Source organism: Tenrec ecaudatus, chromosome 13 (genome assembly GCF_050624435.1).
Source record: "Tenrec ecaudatus isolate mTenEca1 chromosome 13, mTenEca1.hap1, whole genome shotgun sequence".
Lineage (NCBI taxonomy): Eukaryota > Metazoa > Chordata > Mammalia > Afrosoricida > Tenrecidae > Tenrec > Tenrec ecaudatus.
In genome coordinates, this window is record NC_134542.1 from 98,474,522 (window position 1) to 98,492,457 (window position 17,936).

Genomic DNA, 17,936 nt, shown 5'->3' on the forward strand with positions numbered 1-17,936 from the left:
GATAAAACAGAAGGATAAGTCAAAAAGCATTGCTTATAGAGTTCCAGTTAATACACAAGCCAACTTATTCTACCCGTAGCACATGGAGACCTATCTCTGTGATCATCTGGGATGACTGCAGGCAAGTTCTCTCACTCTTATAATTGTGCCTTAAAACAAACAAACAAATGAAAAATAAGTGAACACGAGGTTCAATTAACACAGAGACTTCTGAGGGGATCTGGTAGGACAGTGAAATTCAAGGTCGAGGGGTTACCTCAAAGTTCTGGGGACTTTGGGGAGATTCCCAAGAGGTCATCTTGATAGATTGTCTCCAAGGCCAGAGGACAATCCCAGGGGCTTATTGTGAAGAAGTTTTAAGAAATCAAACACGTCCAGGGTGAGAATCAGCCCTGGGCAGTCATGCAGAGGACATTTTCCCTATGACAACGGCGCGCTGTGTCATTCTTCAAGGATAGACAGCGCTGTTTAGGAAAGTTTCATTAAGACATATTAATGATAGCTAACCTACCTCCTTGGTATTGTCCCTTCAGACATCTTTCTATGTTCCCGAAGAAACAAAAGGAACATGACTCGAGCCCCCCAAGTGTGCCACGGCTGCCACTGTGACAAGATGACCATGGCAAACACTGCCCGCAGAAGAAGGCCTCCACAGAGCCGACGTTGAGAAACAACTGCCATGCTTCTTGATGTTTTTGTTTAATAAAGGTTTCTATGATATTGCAGCAATATGACTTGACTTGCTATAACATAAGAAGCCAGAATCTGTGTACTCCATAGACTGCCAGGAATATGAATTGTAAAATGAGGATATAAATTATGCAGATGTAAAGATCTTTTGATCTCTGTGTTCAGCAATATTATTATTAATAATAATACATTTCCTTGAGTAGCTATAAAGCAACACAAGCTTTACCATTAACAGTCTTTGAGCTCCCTGACTCGATGTAGCTGAAAAAATGCGGTCTAAGAAAGTTTACAAAGCCCTGAAGGATGTTAGTGTCTGGCCCTTTTATGATCAAGTGATCTTTTCAGCTTTGATGGGAAAAATAAATCATTGTTAAAATATAATCTTGTCACATAGAAGCCCAAAAAGGTGCAATATCAATGATCCGACTTACCGAAATATCACTCTTTGGAATGGGATAAAGCAAATCACACAGGCTGTTTGTTGCTGCTTTGGTTGGTGGTAAAAATGAAGCAAGCTTAAGGAAATATTTCATTTTTGAAAGAGTAAGACGGTGATCTAAACTCACTCAATGGAAAAATGAATGGAGCTAATACCGGGACTGTTCTTTAAAAAATGTTTTGAAATCCTTTCCCAGATCTTTTTCTGTTTTATCCGATTCCTTATTTCAGGAAGAAACTACTGATTGTTCATATGCTTTCTCACACTCCTCTTCTTTAATTCAGTCTTTGATGCTGCAATAATACGAACAGCACAGGAAGAGCTACTAAAGTGAATCCTTTGATTTTGGTTTAGGGTCACATCGACACAACAGACTGTAGGAATAGCTGGTCACACAACATTGTTTCTCTTGTAGCCTGTTTGCATTGGAGCTTATTTTTAGCATGTTCAAATACCCCAATCCATCTCTTTAAGACAAGGTCTAACTTGGATTACTGTACCAATCGTATCTGGGTTCATTAAGTTATATAAAAGACAATGCTGTAAAGTAATAAACCATTATTCTCAGTTGAAAGCAACACACGTGTGTGCGTGCATATACATAAGCATACCCACGTACTCAATTAAGATTCTTGGCCACGGCGACTCGTGGCATTTATGAATTTTGTTCCTCTTAGTGTGAAAAAGTGAAGGAGGGTGTCCCTGAGTCCTGTTTTAAATGTTATTCCTATATATGGAAAACACGATTAAAATTGGGATGAAAAGTAGTTTCCTTCAGGTCAGGAAAACAGGGAGAGGGAAGAGTTGTTACTGTACTAAGAAACCACAGTCTGGAAAAGTCCCAGTCCATTCTTCCTGTAGGGCTTCATGGCTCTCCTGCTGGCTCCTGGGCTTGGGAAGCATCACAGCGTACATTTTCCATAAAGGATGCCAGGCTTTTACATCCCTTTCCTAAAGGGTGAAAGAGTCTGTTTATGTAAATCTGCAGAGCATCTCCGTTGACTTTAGAGTGTAGGAAACAAGAAGAGGAGGGCAGCTCCAACCAGTGTTGATGAGAGGTGAAGGGAGAAGGCGGCCTGATGGGATCTCAAAGATTCGCTGTCAACATTTTCTAAGACAGTCATGCACCATTCTCCATGCAGAGGCCTGTCCTTTCAAAAGCATCCCCGCATCAGGAAACCATCAGGAGGTCACAGATCGCTCTGAGGACTCAGCACAGCAGCACGGGCTGATGACAGGTTGACTAGGGAGGTCACGGACCAGTGTTCTTTGGGGGAAGCCCTCATGGAGCAGAAGAGTTGCATCAGCAAAATGTCGCTGAAAGCTGTCACCGCAATCAGCAAACAGGGCAGAGCCCCGCTCACTAATGCACCCACAGGCCAGCACACCGAGGAGCGTTCATGCCTTTGCCGAAGGCTGCAATGGAATATTGTTTGAAAACAATTTCTTGATTCGAACAGAACACAGAAAGCCCCACCGAGAGCAGCAGGGCAGGCGTCTTGATAACTGGGGTCCTTGGTGTACTTCTTGAGTAGTTTTAGCCCGAATCGTATAGCTGTTCCTAACACTTTCCCATACTGAGAGGCAGAGTGTAAAGAGAGAGTTCAGAACAAGTGTGTCCAAGTATGAAAACCATTGCTCTTCATTTATTTTTCCTAGGCGATGCCCACAGTCAATGGATGAGGCACTCAGACTCATGGCAGTGGTTTTCTGTTCTAGGCAAGGAGACCTGGGGTAAAATTGCAGCTACCCCATTGGCTAGTTGATGCCTGGGAAGAAGCAATTACTAACTTAAATGACCATGTGCAGCAAAGACAGCACCTTGATTGTAACAGCATTTCCAATCACTTCATATGCATGTGAAAACTGCATAATCAAAAGGGAGGCCAGAGAAGGCCAGAAGCAGGTAAACTGTGAGGCTGGTACTAGAGAAATCTGCAAATCAGTATGAGACGCAATACAGCCAGGAGGTGCCTTAGTAGGGAGGCTGGGGAGACTTCAGCACCCTGACTTTGAACACGTCATCAAGAAAGACCGCTTGCTAGAAAAGGCCATCCTGTTAGAGAAAGCAGAGGGTCAGCGAAAAGAAGGGAAGCTCTCAACCTGATGGGTTGACATAAGAGCTGTAGCCATCAACCGAAACATGGCAGCAGTCATGAAGATGGTAAGACCGGGCACTATTTCAGTCTATTACACACAACCTTTCCATAAACTGTAGTTGACCCAAGCTAAAACCACCACACCCCAGGGATGCTCTGTGTAGCCTTAGCATACTATTTAAACTCTCTCAGCCTCAGTTCCCTCAATTTTAAAAAGAAAGTAGTCAAAGTACCTGCTTCAGCACTTTGGTAGAAAATGTAAAATTAAATAATAGAAGGCAAGCACTCAGTACAGTGGCGGAAAGTAATGAGTTATGACAATCTTGGTTACTGTTAAATACTTTTTAATAATCATATGAATAGCTGCATTTATGTTATTGTTAAATGGATCATTATTACATTATTATTAAGAAATACTTTTAGATGGGATCACTCTGATTTAAGCGGTGTGCCATCAGGAAGTATAACAAGGATATCGTATTCCTACTGGTGTAGTGAGTCAGAGAGCAAACCAAAACAAATTGGATCATTCAACTGGTGTATTTAGAGTCACCGATAATTATAGCAGTCAAGAGGGCTAGTGAACACGTACATAGCAGTCGAGCTCTTCCTGAAAGTCCCCGGAATCAGTTTTAATTTGTTTAGCTGAATAATGGCTAGGGCCTAGTCCCTCAACAAATGCATATTTCCAGCTTTCTGAAGAAGAAACTGTGCTAGGTGACCCTGGCAGAGATAAGTGACGTTAATACCCAGAGGGCATGCCCAAAACATTTGTATTCCATTTTAGAATACATCGAAGGATCCCTTGCACTTGCCCATCACTTAATACTTTTCAAAGACTCATTACTGTCATTGCCATTATGATGCACACACACACCCAACCACAGGGACACAGGTATGCGCACAAGCTTGCTCTTTCAGCCTCGCTATACACGGCAATGCTTCTCTTCCAGGCCAGCTGTCCTGTGCAGCACTGGAGCATAAATGGAGAGGAAGGTGTAGTGCAAGCAACGGCTTTATGGGTTCAGTACAGAAAATTAATTCAAAGGGTAATCCAATTAGCAAAATCTGAGAGGGGCTGTTGTATGCATTTCTTTTATAATCCAATTTGAGAAAAAAAACAACTACGCAATACAACTTAGGCAAAACCACCACTATCACAGGTCCTAATGCAGCATAATTTGTGTTGAGTGTGGTCCATTCTGACAGTGCTATACACCAGGGAGACAGTTTGCTGACAATTCGGTGCTACCAGATACCAACCCAGGCTTCTGTCCAGCTTTACATTGTCAGCTCTCATGGCAACATGAGCAGTTACACGGCCTTAGAGGATGCTCAAGGTTGGCATGGATAAGATGAGATGGAGACTTCACATTTTCATTGAAGATTTCCCCCCCCTTGCCTTTTTAAACTGCTGCGCATAATTTCTCTACAGGCAGGAAATGCAACTAGTGTTTGTTTCTAGCAGGGCTTCTGTTTTCAGATTTCTTTTGTGCAAAAAATGTGTTGCCCAGCTGTCTAGAATTCCAATCAGGATATGGTTTCAGCATGCTCATATATTACAAGACTGACTTTCAAATGGTTAGAAACAGGAATAAAAATGAGGCCAAGGCTCTTCCGCCCAATGGTACTAATAGGGGGGAACTCTAGTTGAACCAAATGGAACTGATACCAATCGATGATTTCAAGTTCAGTTTTATGTTTTTCCGAGAAGGGAGATTCATTTCTTAAAAGAAAAAGGTATGTATAACTGGACAAGTAGGTAAAGAGATTCTCAGAAATAATGTCATGTGGCCACCGGGCAAGTGGAATGGAATTATGACTTAAAAGTGCAAACCAGGTTGAACTTCGGGAGTGTTTCATGCTTCCTATTATTAATATCTGAAACACACACAAAATATTCAGCAAACATTAATTTTGAAATCTCCATACAGTGTCAGGGAAGTTGGGGAGTCTATAAGGATGATTCAGGTCCTAGCTTTTGGGTGTACATAGAATCAAGGAAAAGACAGATATCTCCTCTAATACCTTATTTTTTTATTTTAAGATTTTGTCATTTTAGTGTTTCCGAACTGCTACTACGGAGTGCATTTAATTAGTCTCTCTTCAGAAGACACATAAAATCTACGCGTTTTACAAAAGATGATATTTTAGAATTTAGATGAAGTTTGCCCAGTGCCTCTTTATGACTGTAAATTTACAGTTGGACGGGAACAGAGAAAAGAAATCTCTGCCTGGAGAAATGTAGCAGGCTTCCTGAAGGAAATTGCTTATAATTTGAGCCTTGAAAAAAAGGAGCAGAAATACACCAGGTGGAGAAGCTTTTGTATATGCTTGGGAAGCAAAAGATAGGATATTCAAAATAGAGGTCAAGGACACACAAAAACACACACAAAACATTACAGCATGTAAACATTAGAATCGAGTTTAAGAATCTGAAGGAAATTCAAAGGATATAAAGTTAACTAAAAGTTGGGTAGGAGGCTAGATCATACATTTGTGTAAATCTTTCTCAAGGCCACAAGACATTACTGACTGGCTTAAAGTCAAAGAAAAATGAACACATCTTGAGTTAATACTGTGAGGCCAACACAGTACTAGAGGAACGCCACGTATATCTCACATAAGTCTCACAAATGTGAGTTTGTTCTCTAAAATGTGATATGCATCTCCTTCCTGTCTTTAATGATAAGGAACTTAGGCAAAGGGAAGAAGAGCACAGGGGACTGAGTTTAGGTGTGGCCCACATGATTCTAAAATCTACATGCTATGTATGACACCCCCTTACGATGTTCAGGAAGCATCACTAGTTTAGTGGTAGAACTCTTGCCTTCCATTCAAGAGACTCAAGTTTGATTCCTGGCCAGTGCCTCTCGTGTGCAGCCCACCCCTCATCAGACTGGAAAATATTGCATATTGCTGAACAAGCGTAAGCACAACTTCTAGGCTTGGATGGACCAGAAAGGAAAACTTGGCGATGTGCTTCTGAAATATTAGCCCCTGGAAACTGCGGATTCCAATGTTCTGATCTGCCACCAATCCTGGGAATAGCACGACAGTGGAAAACGTTTTGTTTCATAGTGCACAGAGCCGCCATGAGTTAAGATTCAACTTTTTGGCAACTAATGGCGAAAGATATTGAATCTTCATGTTTTTAATTTAGATGATCTTATTTTAATCCTTTTCTTTAATGATTTTATATTTTTATGTCTGTGACGTTGACTCTTAACGTTTTCCATCATTTAATTGTCCACTCATGTATCAACAAATACTAAGGACCTATTATATGCCAGTAATATATTTTAGAGCTTGGTCACTTGATCTTCCTGTTATTTCATCCTCATTTTTAGTTTGCTGTGCTCCCCTCATTGCTTATTAAACATAAATTATTAGTTAGTCTCTGTTTCTATTCCATTCATATTCTGGTAAACTGCTTACCTTTCATTTCTCTGATAACATTTTGATTTCTTCAGCATTCTCTTTCCCCCTTTAAATATTTTATTATTATTTATTCATAATACTTACAGCAAGGGTTTGAAATATCATTAGAAAACTAACGGAAATGAAGAAATCACTTACCTTGGTTGACAATGAATCTTAACTTCTGTATTGTTGCCAGATTGCCACTAACTCTATATATCCCGTCAACGTCGAGACCTAAAACAAAATGACATTTTATATGAATTTGTATCAGAATCGACCTGGTAAAAGAATAATAGTTTAATGAATATGGGCAAATGAGAGTGTCATATTACCACAACATAGCTCTTTCTCACGGAGAAAATAACAAGGTTATCTGTTCTAAACTCAGCGATATAAAAAATTGTCATCCCAACAAAATAATCATGAAGACAGTGACAATTAATTATCCACAAATATGAGGCTAGAGGACCCACAGATCCACAGTGGCTGTGTTCTGGTTAATGTTATGGGTCCATTTTCCTATGCTGCAGTGTTAAGTGTTTGGTCTAACTCTCATCTAGATGTTGTTATGAAAGTAGTTCCACGTGAATCAGATCATGCTACATAAAATAGAGGATCATCGGTAGTGAAATGGGTTATGTATGTAGCCTTCTGAGTTGGTACTTTGGAGGACATCTTGAAGGATTTCTCCCCTAAGTCCTGAGATGTTAACTTTGTCCTGGCTTCCTGCCCCAGAGGATGTGCTACTTTTGTCTGGGATTGTTGCCTGTTGGCAGGGAAACTGAGTTGTAGCCTACAACTCCTCAATAAACCACTGAACCCCAAGTATGGGCTGTGAGTTCTGTGTGGCCTTTTACACTGGGTTACTGAATTTCGGTGACAAGTCGAGTGTTCTGTGCTGGTGTCAAAATTGTTTAAAAGTTTGGAGGATTGAGGAATGACTAACCTGCATCTACTGCATCTAATGAGAATCAACTTTGGGCTAATCCTGGAAAATACCACAAAACAAAGCCAAAAACCTCACCCCCATCAAGTAAATTGTGACTCAGAGAGACCCTAGAGGACAGAATAGTGCTGCCCCTCTGGGTTTCTGAAATAGTCACTCTTGACTGGGAGAAAATGTCTCCTCCTTCTCCTGAGGAGAGTGGCTGGTACTTTCGAACTACTGGCCTTGGGGTTATGAGTTACCACTGCCCCACCAAGTGCTGATGCTATTACCACTACTCCCCTTAGGCATACCCTTCATCATGTGGGGAGATCGAATCCAATCAATATTAAAAGGCTTTCACAGTGCAAATTGTGCAAGGAGAGCAGGATTCTCACTCAAGGCTGTGAATCATGAATATCCTGCAGGCATTTCCTGATATTCTGTTGCCTGTCCTGAGTTGGCACCGGGGTCTGTTAGAATCTTCGGCTTGTCACTGACCAGTGGATTTTACACTTTAAGTCCCCCAAATCAATGAGTCACTTCCTTAAAACAAAGCTTTCTTTTTATATATGTATTTTAATGCTTCTTTTTCTCTGGAGACCCCAGAATACCGAGAATGGAAATCTTCTTTCCCCACCAATTGTTTTATCGAGATATGTCACACATCATACTTTCCATAGTTCAGTTGTATTTAAAGAGTTGTATATACATCACCCAAATCAGCTCTAGAATATCTTCCCTACTCCTGTATTTGTTATTTGCTACCCATTTCCATCCAACTTTCCTCCCACACCCATATCCCCAATGAACCATTATACAATTTTGTTCTCGGTACATCTACCCATCCTATGCTTGATATACTGGAAAACATGCAAAATATGAAAACAACTGTATTTTAAAAATAAAGAAAAGGCCAATGACAAGATTAAAATTAGCTAGAGAAAAAAAATACCTCTGTCAAGGAAAAAGCAGGAAAAACCATATCTACTTAAATATAAGCAGAGTTTTTCAGTACATTTAAAAAATCATTTTATTGGGGGCTCATACAACTCTTATCACAATCTATACATACATCAATTGTGTAAAGCATATTTGTATATTCCTTGCCCTCATCATTCTCAAAACATTTGCTCTCCACTTAAGCTCTTGGCATCGGCTCCTCATTTTCCCTCTTTATCCCGGCCCCCCACCCCCTCATGAACCCTTGATAATTAATAAATTATTATTTTGTCATATCTTATACTGTCAGACATCTCCCTTCACCCACTTTTCTGTTGTCTATCCCCGAGGAAGGAGATTATATATAGATCCCTGTAATTGGTTTCCCCTTCCCACCTCACCCTTCCTCCACCCTCCCTGTATCGCCACTCTCACCACTGGTCCTGAAGGGATCATCTGCACTGGATTCCCTGTGTTTCCAGTTCCTAGCTGTACCAGTGTCCATCCTCTGGTCTAGCCAGATTTGTACGGTAGAATTGGGATCATGATAGTGAGGTGGGGAGGAAACATTTAGGCACTAGGGGAAAGTTGTATGTTTCATCATTGATACACTGCACGTTCAGCACACTTTTTAAATGCAGTTTTTGTGGTAAAATTAGGTGCCTCCGCCGATATTCATGTTGGTGTATACTCAAGTATATACAGTATCTAAAACTAGAACAAATACAAAATAGGTCAAGATGGAGATGGAAATGAAAAAATCCCACACTGTAACCAAATGCCACCTGCCATCATCAAGTTTCTAATCATCTATTTCTCATAACAAGATTATTCATATCCGTGCCTCTGATCAGAGAGGTGGCCCAGGGACCGAATCCACATATGGACCCTCCAGATCGATTCGGGGCTCCTCCTGTCATGCACAGTCTTCTGCGAACTGAGTATTTACAATTTATACTGAAACCTCCCTCTCTTTCGTACTGGGTTTTTAAAATTTTATCATCCTTGGATCACATGGGCCTGTGTGGTGTTTTCCATGTTGACTTAGTTGATGCCTCATTTACACAGGGGCTTGTTTGAATGCAAGTCTTTAAGACATCAGATGCTATTCTTGTTGCCAGCTGGGCACCATCAGATATCTTCATCACAGTTTGCTGCAACACCCTTGTCTTCAGTGACAGCTTCCCGAGAGCAAGCATTTCGCAGCACCATTTCATATGAACGAAATGTTCTTGGTTCGAATCTAGACTTAAGTGGGAACCCAAAACCAGTTGTAATTGTTTGTGGATTATGTACATGAGACTGTAAATTTTATAGGAGTAGACAGCCTCATCTTTCTCCCAAAGAGAGGCTAGTAGTTTTAAACTGCTGATTTTGCAGACCCACTATTCCATCAGGGTGTATAAGCCTGTCAGATTCTGGGCTCTTCCTAAGTGGAGAAAAGGTTGACGTTGTCAAGGATTTCATCTTGCTTGGATTAATGATGAATGCTCCTGGAAGGAGCAGTCAAGAGATTGAAGGACGCATTGCACCAAGTATGTCTGCTGTCAAAGACCTCCTCCAAGTGCTAAAAAGCAAGACTGCTACTTTGAGGGTGACATGTGCCTGACGTAAGCCATGGCATTTTCAATGATCTCATATGCCTGTGAAAGTTGGACATCCAATAAAGAAGACTGAAGAAAAAATCTACACATTTGAACTATGGTGTTGGTGAAGAATGGAAGGTAAACAAGTGGCCATCTGGCTCAGAAGCAATAAAGCCCACGTGGAAGAAGCACACCAGCCTGTGTGACCACAAGGTGCTGAGGCAATCAATTATCAGGCATTAAAGAACAAAAAAATCATATCATTTGTGCTCACCTCCTTGATATGACTGCTGAAGACAAATGGGTACATAAGCAAATGTGGCGAAAAGCTGACGGTGCCCAGCTATCAAAAGATATAGTGTCTGGGGGTCTTAAAGGCTTGAAGGTAAGCAAGTGGCCACCTAGCTCAGAAACAACAAAGCCCACATGGAAGAAGCACACAAGCCTGTGCGATCACAAGGTATCAAGGGATCAGGGATCAGGCATCATCAGAACAAAAATCTTACCATAGTGAATGAGTGGGGGAGTGCGGAATGGAGAACCAAAGCCCATTTGTAGGCCACTGGGCATCCCCTTACAGAAGGGTCTTGGGGAGGAGACGAGACAGTCAGGGTGCAATGTAGCACAATGAAAAATACAATACCCCCCCCGCCCACACACACACACACTGTCATGATCCAAATCCTACCTTGCAAGCCTGACTAGCTAGACCAGAGGATATACACTGGTACAGATGGGAACTGGAAACACAGGGAATCTAGGGTGGATGATCCCTTCAGGACCACTGGTGTGAGTGGTGATACTGGGAAGGTGGGTTGGAAAGGGGTAACCTATTTCAAGGATCTACATGTGACCTCCTCCCTGGGGACATACAACAGAAAAGTGGGGAAAGGAAGACGTTGGACAGAGCAAGATATGACAAAATAATAATTATCAGGGGTTCATGAGGAAGCGGGGAGTGGGGAGGGAGGGGAAAAATGAGGACCTGATACCAGGGGCTTGGGTGGAGAGCAAATGTTTTGAGAATGATGAGGGCAACGAATGTACAAATGTGCTTTACACAGTTGATATATGTATGGATTGTGATAGGAGGTGTATGAGCCCCTAATAAAATGATTTTTTTAAAAAAGAAAAGAAAGTACCATGGACTGGCAAAAAGAGAAAAAAAATCTGTCTTGCATGAAGTACAGCCAGAATTCTCCCTAGAAACAAGATGGTGAGTGTACTCACATACCCTGGACATGTTCTCAGGAGACACCAGTCCCTGGAGAAGGTCATCACGCTTGGGAAGGTGGAGGGGCAGAGAGAGAGGAAGGCCTTCGATGACATGGATTGTCATGGTGGCTCCAACAGTGGGTTCAAACATAGGAACCACTGTGCGGATGGCGCCGGACTGGGCAGTTTCATGTTGTTGTGCAGGAGGTCGCTAGGAGCCGCAAAGTGGGCTTATATGATATACTCACAGAGATTGAATTCGTTCTCATACATGGGCAGAGGATTTGTCAGGAATTGGCTGAAGCTGAACTCATTAGGAAGAAGTGAAAGTGTCTGAAAGACACACACACTTACAAAAATCAAAGGCATTCTTTCTCCTTGATGAACCAAACAGTTCAATTTATCTAAGGATACTCGAGTTTGTTTATAGATTTTTAAAGTCCAATCTGCATTTGATAGCACAAAGGCAATACTCGTCATAATATAGACTTTTCTAATATCCTGGTTTATCTTATGAATAATACAGGCACCATTTCTTTATCAAATGATCAGTAGAAAGTATTTTGTACAGTGAGCTTTTAAGTTGTGAAATTTAAAAATTAGTGTGGTTACCTTTAAAAGCATTAAAGTCCACACATTTAAGTATGTGCTATATAATTCAAAAGTTTCACTGTAGAGGGTGTTTAGTGATCTGAACACAAGGCAACTATAGAAAATTATTTTGGAATTCTGCTCTTAAAATTCCTTTCCAGAAAGCAAATGTTTTGAGAATGATGAGGGCAACAAAAGTACCTATGTATTTGACACACATGGATATATGCATGGATTGCCATAAGAGTTGTAGGAGCTCCCAATAAAATGATTTTAAAGCATTACTTTCCGTGTTCTAGTATCGTGCCTAGAACAATGTACCAGATGACAGATGTGGGTTTTTTTGTGGATAATTTTGGAATTTGAGGGAAGCAAAGGTAATTCAGAACTACATGAAGTAAATAATGTCCACATATGTGCCACCCCAAATGTAAGCTAACAAGCAAATCCTGACCACACGAAAATGGACCTGATTTTCTCTTTTGGGTTATTAGTTTCTCTAATGAAATTTTACGGGAAGGGGAATATTTTATACATTACAAATATCAATGGGATATGTGGATTTATGTCTCTATTATTAAAGTAGTTCTGCACCCTCCAGGCATCGCCACTCAGTGGTGAGAGTGGCGATGCCTGGAGGGTGGAGGGAATGTGGGGTAGAAAGGGGTAACTGATTACAAGAATCTACATATATCCTCCTCCCTGGGGGATGGACAGCAGAGAAGAGGGCAGGGGGAGACGTCGGACAGTGTAACATATGACAAAATAATAATAATTTATGAATGATGAAGGGTTCATGAGGTAGAGGGAGTGGGGAGGGAGGGGGGAAATGAGCAGCAGATATTAAGGGCTCAAGTAGAAGGCAAATGTTTTGAGAATGATGATGGCAACAAATGTACACATGTTCTTGACACAACGGATACATGTATGGATTGTGATAAGAATTGTATGATGCCCCAATAAAATGATTTTTAAAACATAAATAAGAACCATAAAAGAGGCACACAAGATTATGTTATAAGAAACTAGAAAAAAGTAGTTCTGTTTTAAAAGTAATTAAATATGAAATGTTAATCAGCAACAATTACATCAAATGAGAAATTTTTATGTTTTTTTTCCTCTTTTTAAACTAATGGGGTTTTTTTTTGGCTTAAAGCTCAACCTCTCTTGGGTCAATACAAAATAAAATTATTTGTATTTCAAAAAATCTACGTTGAAAATAAGACACCTTCCTGAAGCCTCACTTTGATGTGCATATCCCTGTATAAAAGGTTTAACATCAAATTTATTTCTGTTTTGAAGTTGGAAGTCTTCCTTTTCTAATATTATTTCATATGCTATTGAAATGCAGATGTTGTCTAGACTTACAAAGTGAATTTTAACTACTGAAATTCTACAGTCTCCAAAACCTTTCTTTTTCTCGTACGGAAAGTTAGAGTTACAAAGTATGAAGTGCTCTCCTTCTTGTTCATAAATTGTAGCACACACACACACACACACACACACACACACACACACAGGCACACACACAGTTCAGTAATCAGAAACATTTGAAAGTGAATCCAGTTTGGTAACATTGCATATGAATCACTGGAAAGCATTATACTGTTTAAATCAAGTAGCTTTAGCCTACATTACTAATCTATCTTTCTTTTGGAATGAAAGGAGGGAAGATGGTGATTGAATCAGGAAGATAATTCAGACCTGTGCCACACAGTGGCTGCAGCCCTGAATCACAGCAGAGAACTGTTTCGTGGCTAAAGATCGAAACCAGAAAGTAAGAGAGGGTTAAACAAAACATATTTGTTGCATTTGAATCTAATTTGACACAACCTTCAAAATCTCTAGATTCAGAAATAAGAATACTTGCGAATGATAACAATCTTGGACATTAGGGACTCCTGCTTTGAGTGGCTCATGCTCCCCTATCACGCTTTTTAAATTACATAAATCGAGAGAAAATGACAAAGGGCATATTAAAGCAGAGGATCTTCTAAAATAATCTGGGGTATAAGGGTGGATTTTAGCAGCTGTACACTCTATAGGTACAGCCTTGAGGTTGATTAGCTTACTCCTGCATGACTCACAGAATTGCAAACTCAAGTCCTGGGAATATTACTCAAATTGCAATTACTCATGTGCCATCCTCTTCTTGTTCCAAGAACTTTGAAAGTTGTGCCAAACCAAACCCATGTAAATTGGTGGATTTGGACATCCTTTTCATGGCCATATTATCCTTGCTGGGTTGGAAAGTACTTATTTTGGAAGTATAATTAGACCTCGTATGATTTCAAGTGAACAATGTCTTGAGGCGCCCATGTTTTGCTTTGGGTAACTACGGAGAAAGAAAGCACACGGAGAGGCACCTCTTTCAAGAAAATGGCATGCCTGTGAATGCTGCAAGTTTTGCTTGAGAGGGCAAAGTTACTTTGAGAACTTCTTGAAACCAAGTCATTTTAGGTTTTCAATTTTACTTTAATTTTTATCAGACTCGCATTTATAACAGCAACGAAAATTTCTCGGGAGAAATCCACACCCATGGAAATGTCGTGTATCCGTGCACATCAAGTGACCTTTTCACCTTTGGACATAGTGTTTGTCACGGACAGAAATCACTAGGTGTTACCGTAGAGAATTGGGAAAAAGTCTTTTCTCTTCCCTCTTTCTTCTGAAGGAGCTGGGAATGGGGTAGGCACACAATTAGGCATTATTAAACCAAATGGTGGTCTAACCCCAGTGGAAAGAATGCAGCTGTCATGAGTAATTCCCACCATAAATCTTAGACACTTTCCAAAAAGAAATCTAGGAGACCAACACTGTGTCCAGAGTGGGACTGGCTTATCTGCCAAAGTTTGGGAAGTTTTTAACAATGCAAATGAGCCTGTTAAAAATAGTTCTCAACTATTAGATTTGCATTCTTGGTAGCCCAAATCCTGGACTAACCACAAAGGACAGGAAGTGTGAGCTTGGTGAGAGGTGTGTCCCAAGAGCCGGCTTGTTTTTCTAACACATAACAAAACTCATCTGAATCTCTGGAGCCTGCAAATGTGGGCTGGGAATTTCGCAAAAACAGTCACTCTCCAGAGATTTATGATGCTTCCTAATTCCTAGGAGGCCAAAGCAACCACAAGAATCATTGTCCCAATACTTGGACTTCTGGCTTCTAATTCTCCCAATACTTGGACTTCTGGCAAGACCCATTGAGCTCAAGAACACCCAAAAAGCCCCTAAAGAGTTTGCTGCACATTTCTTTCAGGCCCTTCAGAAAGTCCTGATTGGGTTCAAAGCCACATTCCAGGGTAGGTTTTCCTGCCTTCAGACCAACTCCTCTTTTTCTAAATCCAAGTGTCTATTTCCAAGTCTCAACTGCCAATTTATCTTTTCACATACTTTAAATTTAATGTCTGAGAATAGAAGACCTAATTTAAAATTGTTTCTAAATTTAATCTGTATGCTGCCTCATTTCCTGGGATTTATTTTGTAGCTGCATGCCTAATATATTACTAATTTGTTATATCTATCTTTCAAAAATAATTATTTTTGAAAATAAATGGCATAATTATTATTGTCAAGCAAGTGTGATTTTATTCTACATGTTATTTTATATATTTTCACTTATATCTACATAAACTGGATCCTGTATTTTTATTTCTATGTATGCATGCACGAGGGGGTACCCACAAAAATGGTAAAAAGTTCTGTGGAGCATTCATAGTAAGCATTTTTTCCTGCAAAGTGAACATCAAACAGTTCACTCTGAGTTAGTGCACTCAGTGGCATCTCCTGGGAAGGTTCTCTTTGATTACAGTGAGTTTTTAAAAAAAGCAGTTTTGCTCAATCCTTGTTTTTTTTTTTTTGCGATGGCCAATTAAGTATCATTTGGAGTTTGTTCCACTAGGTCAGACTTCTAATCAAGCTTTCTATTTAGAGATTCTCTATTTAGCGAACAGTGTGCAGCTGTGAAATTTTGTTTCCTGATCAGGAAAAATGTCCCAGAAACTGTAGTGATGTTGAACACTACAGGTTGCAAGGACAGCGTAAGAGTGGTTTTCTCCTTTCAAAAAAGGTGAAGTGTTGATTGATAACAAACCTCATTCTGAACATCAGTCAACTTCCCAAATGGATGAAAATGTTGACATTTGTGCACTTGTGCTAGAAGACCGACGACGGACCACAGAAGAGGTGGGAAGTTATCTGGCCTATCTTGGAGCTTGGTTTCACCAATTTTAACAGAAGACTTGGGAATGAGAAGGGCCACTGAGAAATTTGTGCCTGAGGTTTTGACTGACCAGGAAAGAGAACATGTAGTAGCCCTATGCCGTGCTTTGAAATGACAGCTCTGGAGTGACCCAGACCTTTTTTCCAGGTCATGACTGGTGATGAGACATAGTGCTATTCCTTCAACCCTGAAAGCAAACGTCAATCAAGCCAATGGAAGCCACCATCATCACCCTGACCCAAAAATGTTCTTCAAGTGAAATAAAACACCAAGATGATGCTTTTTTTTTAATGTGAGGGGATAGTGCATGTAGAGTTCATTCTACCAGGTCAGACTTTTAATCAAGCTTTCTATTTAGAGGTTCTAAAAAGATTGTGTGACAGTGTGCGACAAAAAAGACCTGATTTGTGGCAGACAGGGGGCTGGTTTTACCATCATGACACTGCATCTGCTCAGATAGCCATCTCAGTGCACCAATTTTGGGCAACAAACAGCATGCCTCTGTTGCCTCAGGCACCTGATTCATCAGACCTCACTCCTTGCAACCTCTTTTTGTCTCTGTGGTAAATGAAGAGGGACATGGAAGGATGGCTGATTTGATGAAGTTGAAGAGTTGCAGGGAAAAATGAGGGAGGTGCTGGCAGCCATCCAAATAGATGAGTTTGAAAAATGTTCCCAAGAATGGACTCACAGATTTGACAAATATATTAAGTGTACTTGAAGATGATAAGGCTGTGTTGCAAAAATGCTTTAAATGCATAGTTTTGAAAAAAAATTCCATTTATTTGGAGGGTACACCCTCAGTTTTACCATGTAGATTATGTATCTTATATATTTCCTATTGTGTTCTATAGTCTAACTATATGCTTATGTGCATCTAAAATAAATATAAGTATTGGTACTTTGTATAATTTAATAATTCAATCATATGGAGATGAGCTTCACTACTATCACTACAATCAGTTCTAGAAAATGTTCTTCTTCCCTGTACTCACTGTTATTCATGTAATTATTATTTTTAATTGTGGCAAGAATATACACAACAAATCATTCTCCAATTCAACAACTTCTACCCATATAAATCAGTGCCATTGATTATATTCTTTGTGTATACAAACATTATTGATATCCTCTTCCAAATTATTCCACCACCATTCACATACACTCAGTACCCACTAAGCAGCAACTCTTCCCCCTTCCCCCGTAGTAACCGATGGACAAGTTTCGTTTCTTTCTTTCTTTCCTTCTTTTTTATAGCAGTTTTTCGGGTATAGTGTTCACATATCATACGTTCTATAGTTAAATCACTTTTTAAAAGAGTTGTATATACAAGCAGTTTTAAGAATAAACTATTAAGGGACGAGGAGGAAGGAGGAAGCAGGGAGGGGGGAGGGGAAAAAAAGGAAATGCAGCTGATTCCAGGAACCCAAGTGGAAGGCGAATTTTGAGAATTACAAGTGCAACGAATGTATAAGGGTGCTTTGCTCAACTGATGTATGTATGGATTGTGATGAGTTGTATGAGCCCCAATAAAAAGATTTATTAATTAAAAAAAGAAGGTCAACTGACCAAGTATCATACTACACCGTGGTTCATTGCACCATAATCAAGTTTGAAATAATCTTTGTCTGACAGTAAAGCTGTTGGAGGCCCTTGCCTATGACTAGAGGGGACCTGTCAGAAGCTTCCTCTGAGATGACCTTCTTGAACATCAGTTTCCCTCCACTGTCTCCCATCTCTCCTTTTAGAACTTCTTTGAAATGAGTGTTGCCCCATTATCACATGACCCTGTGACTGAAAGATCAAA

General features: G+C 40.2%; 1 protein-coding gene across 1 annotated transcript in view; it reads right to left on the reverse strand.

Annotated features, from left to right (window-relative positions):
* The window catches only part of ARHGAP15 (Rho GTPase activating protein 15), a 751,376-nt gene that overhangs the window by 253,747 nt on the left and 479,693 nt on the right, over positions 1 to 17,936 (reverse strand). The window contains exon 10 of the mRNA XM_075529808.1: positions 6,808 to 6,885. Within this exon, the coding sequence (XP_075385923.1) occupies positions 6,808 to 6,885 (78 nt within the window). The remainder of the gene's footprint in view (positions 1 to 6,807; positions 6,886 to 17,936) is intronic.